The sequence below is a fragment of the Pseudopodoces humilis genome, chromosome 7, assembly GCF_049639895.1.
Source record: "Pseudopodoces humilis isolate 2021_Gansu_Grassland_sample_001 chromosome 7, ASM4963989v1, whole genome shotgun sequence".
Taxonomy (NCBI): Eukaryota; Metazoa; Chordata; class Aves; order Passeriformes; family Paridae; genus Pseudopodoces; species Pseudopodoces humilis.
Genome location: NC_142206.1, coordinates 33174814 through 33183490, shown reverse-complemented (window position 1 = coordinate 33183490; position 8677 = coordinate 33174814). Strand labels below are relative to the sequence as shown.

Genomic DNA, 8677 nt, shown 5'->3' with positions numbered 1-8677 from the left:
CAGGAGCTGCTGCAGGGCAGCTGTGTTTCTGGGTACACCCTGGGCAGATGCTACCTGTGTGCACTGAAAAGGGGGATGCTGAGATGGGCTTTGTCCTTGGGGCCGGCGTGGACTGTGGGGTGGACTGTGTAAGGCAGGGCTGGAAAGCTTTCACAGTGTTTTGCTCTGGTTAGGTGAAATGGTGCTATTGGAGATGTCAGCCTGGCACACGCTCTTACCTCACTGCTCTCCCCTCTTCCTTATCCTCCCAAGTTTTAACTGAGGCATAGACATGAGACAGTGAGAGCCATTGATCTGCACCCATGCACACCTATCCCCACCCTGCCACAAAGGAGGAACAGAAAAAGATCTCTACTGATATCTGTCTTTAATTAAGATGTGTTTCAGGTATTAAAGAAGCTTTGTAGAGAGAATGTCGCAGTCCAAAAGTGTAAGCAGGGTCCCGGGCCTTGGTCACTGACAACTGGAAGGGGAAAACAGGAAGAAAAGAGTTGAAGATGATGCCTCAGTCTCCAGAGTTGAACTCAAGTGAAGGCTGTCCGGCATAACATGTTGGTGGCAAGGCTGTCTTACCTTTCCCAGGGTGTACTCTGCTGGACTTGGAACCCCATCCTTGCCAGCAAGTTTGGTTCTAAGTCCCATTGTATACTTGGGAGCCCTAGTTTTGTAGACATCCAGTTCCACCCTGTTAAATGCTGCAGGACCTGGTGTCTGCAAGAGAAGCAATGAGGTTGGTGGGTAAAAGAGGCAGTGGGGATTCTTGCTTGGGTGCTCATGAGTACTGAGCTGCTGCTGGTCAGAGGAGCAGAGTGGGAGGTCTGGGGCCTTGGGAAGAGAGGGCTCCTTGGGAGGAAAGGGCGATTTCTCAGAGGATTGAGGAGATTAGTGCCACTAGTGCCAGTGAGCTGGACCGTGCCAAAGCTGCTGGTGTGGAAAAGTGAGGGACAGCAGGTATTGGTGTTACTGGTAATAGCAGAGCCAGAGGACTTGTGGCTTCTTGGGCTTTGCTGCAAGTGCAAGGAAGCATGTGCTTTGTGGGGATATGGCAAGCACTGGGGCCCTTCTCTCCTGAGAAGAGCACCTGAGCTTCTGCTGCTATAGACAGAGAACAGAAAAGCATAGCTCACCCTTGCAAAGTCTTGAAAAGCGCTCTGGTATAGACTCTTCCCTTTCAGGGAGTAGCATGGTTCAGCACGGGTGTACGCTGTGTGGGGTCCCAGAATCCTGGGCAGGGTGTAGGTGGCAGGACCTGGAAATGGAATAGGAAGAGAGTGTGTAGGTCAGTCCTATGGAAAAGGTTGCAATGCCTGGGTGGAAGAGAGTCAGCCTGCCAAGCTGGCTGTGAGGAGCAGGAAGAGTATCCTGCCCCTCATCCCAATGCCTCTGGCTTCTGTTGCATGTGGTGTGCATTGGCTGTTTGAAGCTAGAGCTGTTGGTTGTTCTGTGAGATGGAAGAATTTGGTGCTCTGGGACAGCAAGAGGCCTGTTGAGCACACATTATGTCCTGCTGCCTAGCCATTTTGCTGGGCCTGTTGAAGAAGCTGCAGATGCTCCCCAGAGGACGCACAGGCTGTAAGAGTGTCTGTTTCCCGAGGTTCTGTACCTGGCGTTTGGAAGCCTTTTATGTCCTTGGGTCGGGACTTCAGGCTGTTCACCTGTGCAGTATGGTAGATGTGTTTGTTGGCAGGATCTGTGGTATAGTCACCTGGGACAGAGAAGAGGCAGAAGAAGAAGTGAAGCTTGGGACCTAACTTAAGCTGAAGAGGAGAAGTAAGGAGGAGGTGCTCAGTCTTGCTTGTTTTCTGCCTGGAACTCTCTGAAGCCCATTCAGGGCTTGAGCAGAGAGTTTTGTACCCAGGTGGCACAGGGCAACAGTAAGGCATGCTTGTCTGGCCTGGAAGAAGGACTGCAGAAATGCTACTCACTGGGTCCAGGGGTGACTTCTATCTTGGTCTTGGGACGTGAAGTCATTTGTGCTGATGGAGCTTCATGCTTCCCAGTTTTGGTGATGGATGGATGGATGTAGTACCGAGGACCTGGTGAGCAGCTGTATTCGGCGGGACATTTGGTCCCTCGAAATGAGTATGCAGGGGCTCTGTACTTGGTAGGATCATGAGCCGCATGACCTGGGAAGACAAGCCTGTGAAAGGACCTGTGTCCGCAACTGTGTAGTGAAAGGAAGTTTCTAAGTGGAAGTAAGCGGTGAGCTGTGCCTCCTGCTGCCACTGCTTCCCTGTGATAATTTACCTGTTGTCCCAGGGAGCCAGTACTTGGGACCTGGGGTAGCAAACTCTGCAAGGATTGGGCCCCGTCGGGTATGAGGCCTCCAATTGCCTACCCAGGGTCCCTCCATGCTGGTGGCTAAATAAACTACAGGAAAAACAGGAGAGCTACCAAGGTCTTTCCTGAAACTGCCCTGGTATGGAGCTTTCCTGTAGCCCAGAGTAGGAAGAAAGTGAAACTAGCATCACGGAGTAAATTGAAAGAAAGTGAAGAATAAGATGTAGCAGATGGAGGAGAAGGAGGAATGGGGGAGAAACAGCACGTTAGAAGCAAAGATGCAGCAAAAACTCCTGCTGTGCCTTCAGGCAGTAATTGTTGGCCAGGCCAGCAGCAGTGGAGAAGCGCAGTGCAGGCCTGGGAGGGAGGAAGTCTCTGGCACGTATACACATGAACTTGGTCAGCTGGAGTGTGGTGCTGACTGGGTGTGGTGCTTGCAGGGACACCAGCTCCTCCGTGACATCATAATCCATTGCTAGGTGGATCCATCTTCATTGATGTCCATCACCAGGTGACGATGGACACAAATGGCCAAAAGGCCATTCTCACCCAGTGATGAGCAAAGCCCACTGTGATGCTGAGACCCCTGCAGCTGTTCGTGCTGCAGCGCTGCCGTATTGCCTGTATGGCTCCTCGGGGGCTGCCATGGAATTGGCTCAGTCTGTTGTGTGTTTGTCCTCACACTCCCCACATGTGCACAGACATCCAGCACAGCCTTTTCTGGTCCAGTGGTGCCTGAGCAAAGGGATTTTTTCACCAAACAGGATGAAAGAAACTTATCCAGCGCCAATTTGTTGTGAATTAGCAGACACTTCTTTATTTCAGTGCCAGGAACATTGGAGATGACTCCTCCAAATTTATTCTAATTAGCAAACAAATTTCATCCATTTTATATGCTTTTTCTGCTGTGTCAAGTTTACATAAGTTCTTTTATCTACTATGCACAATTTGACCATTCTTTACCTTTAAAATGATTTGTTTTACTAGTTATATAACTTCAATAATACTGCTACTCCAAGACAAACACTGGCTGTATCTATTTAGGTCTACTGACTGGAATCCTTGATATTCAAACTAAGATGGGGAGGGTAGGGGATTTCCAAGCAGTCTAACTGGTGTGCATGAAAATTTCCATAGCTTCTTCAACAAGGCATAAAATATCTGCTAGCTTCTTGGTAAGATTTCACTGGTTGAATACTTCAAAAACAGCACTCCTAACATTCCTATACCATATGCTTAATGATTTTCTACTCGTAATCATAACGAAAACTTTTTCTTATTACATCAATTTTTTTTATCACTAAATTTATAACAGGCTGAATAGACTGAGGTGCTGGGTACAGAGCTGAGAGAGGCTCCTGCCTTGGAGCACGTGTGAGAGCTGCCCGCTCCAGTTCTCATCCTGTTCCCTAGGAATCAGAGATGAATCCTTTTGTTATCGCCAAATTGCCAGACGGGAGAAACAGCCTCCCTGGGGTGCAGTAGAGTCCCATCACTGGGCACAATCAAGTTTGCAGTTGGCTGGGTGCTGGCTAGTCTCTTCTAGGTTGCCTTTCCCACACGAAGGCTGGATGAAGTCACCTTCCAAGGTCCCTTCCCACCTGGGCTGTTGCAGGATCCAATGATGATTGCATTTTCAGACTGGGAATAATGGTTCTTTCTCCTCAGCTGTCAGTGGTTTGGGGACTTGCCTGTGGAAATGAGCCTGTGGCAGGAGCTGCTGCAGGGCAGCTGTGTTTCTGGGTACACCCTGGGCAGATGCTACCTGTGTGCACTGAAAAGGGGGATGCTGAGATGGGCTTTGTCCTTGGGGCCGGCGTGGACTGTGGGGTGGACTGTGTAAGGCAGGGCTGGAAAGCTTTCACAGTGTTTTGCTCTGGTTAGGTGAAATGGTGCTATTGGAGATGTCAGCCTGGCACACGCTCTTACCTCACTGCTCTCCCCTCTTCCTTATCCTCCCAAGTTTTAACTGAGGCATAGACATGAGACAGTGAGAGCCATTGATCTGCACCCATGCACACCTATCCCCACCCTGCCACAAAGGAGGAACAGAAAAAGATCTCTGCAGATATCTGTCTTTAATTAAGATGTGTTTCAGGTATTAAAGAAGCTTTGTAGAGAGAATGTCGCAGTCCAAAAGTGTAAGCAGGGTCCCGGGCCTTGGTCACTGACAACTGGAAGGGGAAAACAGGAAGAAAAGAGTTGAAGATGATGCCTCAGTCTCCAGAGTTGAACTCAAGTGAAGGCTGTCCGGCATAACATGTTGGTGGCAAGGCTGTCTTACCTTCCCCAGGCTGTAGTCGGCTGGACCTGGAAACACACCCTTGCCAGCAAGTTTGGTTTTTAGACCCATTGTATACTTGGGAGCCCTAGTTTTGTAGACATCCAGTTCCACCCTGTTAAATGCTGCAGGACCTGGTGTCTGCAAGAGAAGCAATGAGGTTGGTGGGTAAAAGAGGCAGTGGGGATTCTTGCTTGGGTGCTCATGAGTACTGAGCTGCTGCTGGTCAGAGGAGCAGAGTGGGAGGTCTGGGGCCTTGGGAAGAGAGGGCTCCTTGGGAGGAAAGGGCGATTTCTCAGAGGATTGAGGAGATTAGTGCCACTAGTGCCAGTGAGCTGGACCGTGCCAAAGCTGCTGGTGTGGAAAAGTGAGGGACAGCAGGTATTGGTGTTACTGGTAATAGCAGAGCCAGAGGACTTGTGGCTTCTTGGGCTTTGCTGCAAGTGCAAGGAAGCATGTGCTTTGTGGGGATATGGCAAGCACTGGGGCCCTTCTCTCCTGAGAAGAGCACCTGAGCTTCTGCTGCTATAGACAGAGAACAGAGAAACACAGCTCACCTTTGTTGGCTCTTGAAAAGCGCTCTGGTATAGACTCTTCCCTTTCAGGGAGTAGCATGGTTCAGCACGGGTGTACGCTGTGTGGGGTCCCAGAATCCTGGGCAGGGTGTAGGTGGCAGGACCTGGAAATGGAATAGGAAGAGAGTGTGTAGGTCAGTCCTATGGAAAAGGTTGCAATGCCTGGGTGGAAGAGAGTCAGCCTGCCAAGCTGGCTGTGAGGAGCAGGAAGAGTATCCTGCCCCTCATCCCAATGCCTCTGGCTTCTGTTGCATGTGGTGTGCATTGGCTGTTTGAAGCTAGAGCTGTTGGTTGTTCTGTGAGATGGAAGAATTTGGTGCTCTGGGACAGCAAGAGGCCTGTTGAGCACACATTATGTCCTGCTGCCTAGCCATTTTGCTGGGCCTGTTGAAGAAGCTGCAGATGCTCCCCAGAGGACGCACAGGCTGTAAGAGTGTCTGTTTCCCGAGGTTCTGTACCTGGTGTTCGGTAAGCTTTCGAGTCCTTGGGTCGGAACACCATGGTCTGCGCCGGTGCAGTATGGTAGATGTGTTTGTTGGCAGGATCTGTGGTATAGTCACCTGGGACAGAGAAGAGGCAGAAGAAGAAGTGAAGCTTGGGACCTAACTTAAGCTGAAGAGGAGAAGTAAGGAGGAGGTGCTCAGTCTTGCTTGTTTTCTGCCTGGAACTCTCTGAAGCCCATTCAGGGCTTGAGCAGAGAGTTTTGCACCCAGGTGGCACAGGGCAACAGTAAGGCATGCTTGTCTGGCCTGGAAGAAGGACTGCAGAAATGCTACTCACTGGGTCCAGGGGTGACCTCAGTCTTGGTCTTGGGACGTCCCATCATATGTGCTGATGGACCCACATACTTCCCAGTCTTGCTGATGGATGGATGGATGTAGTACCGAGGACCTGGTGAGCAGCTGTATTCGATGGGACATTTGGTCCCTCGAAATGAGTATGCAGGGGCTCTGTCCCTGGTGGGATCATGAGCCACATGACCTGGGAAGACAAGCCTGTGAAAGGACCTGTGTCCGCAACTGTGTAGTGAAAGGAAGTTTCTAAGTGGAAGTAAGCGGTGAGCTGTGCCTCCTGCTGCCACTGCTTCCCTGTGATAATTTACCTGTTGTCCCAGGGAGCCAGTACTTGGGACCTGGGGTAGCAAACTCTGCAAGGACTGGACCCCGTCGGGGATGAGGTCTCCAACTGCCTACCCAGGGTCCCTGCATGCTGGTGTCTAAATAAACTACAGGAAAAACAGGAGAGCTACCAAGTTGCTTCCCTGATACAGCCCTGGTATGGAGCTTTCTTGTAGCCCAGAGTAGGAAGAAAGTGAAACTAGCATCACGGAGCAAAGTGAAAGAAAGTGAAGATGTGAAAGATGGAAGAGAAGGCGGAATGGAAGCAAAGCAGCACGTTAGAAGCAAAGATGCAGCAAATCTCCCTGCTGTGCCTTCAGGCAGTTATTGTTGGCCAGGCCAGCAGCAGTGGAGAAGCGCAGCGCTGGCCTGGCGGGATGGTAGCCCCCAGCGTGTGTACACGCGAACTTGGTCAGCTGGAGTGTGGTGCTGACTGGGTGTGGTGCTTGCAGGGACACCAGCTCCTCCGTGACATCATAATCCATTGCTAGGTGGATCCATCTTCATTGATGTCCATCACCAGGTGACGATGGACACAAATGGCCAAAAGGCCATTCTCACCCAGTGATGAGCAAAGCCCACTGTGATGCTGAGACCCCTGCAGCTGTTCGTGCTGCAGCGCTGCCGTATTGCCTGTATGGCTCCTCTGGGGCTGGGCAGGGGGCTGCCATGGAACTGGCTCAGTCTGTTGTGGGGCAGCCCCAGTTTGTCCTCACACTCCCCACATTTGCACAGACATCCAGCACAGCATTTTCTGGTCCAGTGGTGCCTGAGCAAAGGGCTTTTGTCAGCTGAGCTCTATCACCCTGATCTGCTGGCCACAGAGCTGAGAGAGCTGAACTGCTCAGAGCTGACAGAGGCTTCTGCTTCAAGGCATCTTTGAGAGCTGCCCACTCTAATTCTCACCCCATTCTCTGGAAACCCAAGGAGAATCCTTTTTATATCACCGCTTTGCCAGGGGGGAAAAGACAACATCCCCAATATCCGGAAGTAAACATGCCCTGTCTCAAACTTGCACTTTTCTTGCTTCAGCCCTTCCATTAACTCCTGCACTGGGGGGAACAGAGTGAGTAAACAGCTGATGTGGCTTAATTTCTGTCCAGTCTCAACAGCTAGTTTTCAATTCTTATTTAGCAACAATGTAAGAATAGCCTTATTTGGGGGTGAATAAATGTTGAGAGTTAGCTGTAACTGCCACTTACTGTGCCTGCAGGCATTTACAATGGGACATCTGAAATGAGCCTGCAAGTTGATAGTGTCCAATGCTTGTGCTTTGTATCTTTTTATGCTTTTTCAAGGTTTCTGTGCTATTAGAGAGGAGAGAGAGAGAGAGAGCAAAGCTATCAGTAATCTCAGTTGTTCTTGCCTCTACATTTGAGGGCCCCCAGTGTCTGCATCACTCCTCAGATGCTACAGATGTCTTCAAGCAGATTTCTCCCTTTAATGCCCACTTCTCCAGGTTGTTTTGGGAGTTCATGGTCACCAGGATTTTCAGTGTTGATGCTTCAGGAACACATGAACTCTTTCAAGGTTTCCCTGGGAGGGTGAAGGACAGAATTAAGTTTAATTAATCTGATTTTGCCAGTAGTGGGTGAATGTCTATGCCTACAATATGCGTCCTCCTGCCAGGTTTTTCTGTCGCCAGATTTCATGACTCTTTGTTAGTACTACCAGTCATTACCCATGCTTTGTTTTAGTGACCCTTTAAGGTTATCAGTCTCCAAGTTTTTATGGTTTGAGACCCTTATGTCTTTTCTTTCATTGCTGTGCTACATGGGCTGTGGTTAATATAGCACCAGTTAGGAAATACATTCTGAAGCAGATAAATTGTGATTTAAATGGAAATGCTGTGGGTGAGGTACAACAATGGAGTGGTGTAGCAGTTTAGGTTTGTCAATTTGAGTTTCCTGGGCAATGCACCAAATAATGTAGTGGGTTAAGCACTGGCTGAAATCATCAGTGCACCTACTAGAATTATTTACTCATTTTTTGATGTGAGATATAAGTTAGGAAGAGAACAAAGCAGGCTCAAAACTTAAAAGGTATAAAGAAAACTTTATTAACAGAACTAAAAGAATAATAAGAATCATAATAAAACCTTCAGAACATTTTTCCTCTCCCTGCCTGAGTTCTTTCCCAACTGACAACATAAAGACAAAACCTGGGATTTTTAATCGGTCACCAACTCTACAATAGTCGTTCATCAGTTCTTCTAGGGATAGGAGTTTTCTCTCACCATGCCATGGAGACTTCTCCACAAGAAACAGTTCTCTTGTGGTTTTTTAATTTTCACAAATAATAGCTGCCTGGAAAATTTGTAAGAGTGAAGTTCTACCCATTTTCACAGCCCTCCCACCACTGAGTTAATGGGTTATGTCAACTTATGGGGTACTTTATTTAAGGATGAGCTGTTCAAAAGCAAA

General features: G+C 49.1%; 1 protein-coding gene across 1 annotated transcript; it reads right to left on the bottom strand.

Moving 5' to 3' along the window:
- Positions 1–367: 367 nt before the first annotated feature.
- On the bottom strand, positions 368–2353 carry LOC102100660 (ciliary microtubule associated protein 1A-like). Its single transcript, XM_088058064.1, has 6 exons — positions 2248–2353; positions 1926–2126; positions 1568–1705; positions 1128–1249; positions 574–711; positions 368–463 (listed from the first exon to the last, which is right to left on the bottom strand). Exons 1-6 carry the CDS (start codon positions 2351–2353, stop codon positions 368–370), a joined length of 801 nt encoding a protein of 266 aa, XP_087914190.1.
- Between the last annotated feature and the right edge of the window lie 6324 nt (positions 2354–8677).

What these genes read in the sequence shown, in the direction of transcription:
- LOC102100660 (XM_088058064.1), bottom strand. Translation starts at nt 2,353, where the DNA reads ATGGAGGGACCCTGGGTAGGCAATTGGAGGCCTCATACCCGACGGGGC. An exon ending in CTGGCTCCCTGGGACAACAG is followed by an intron (nt 2,127 to 2,247) that starts GTAAATTATCAC and finishes TTGTCTTCCCAG; the next exon opens with GTCATGCGGCTCATGATCCT. An exon ending in CTTTTCAAGACTTTGCAAGG is followed by an intron (nt 712 to 1,127) that starts GTGAGCTATGCT and finishes CTTCTCTTGCAG; the next exon opens with ACACCAGGTCCTGCAGCATT.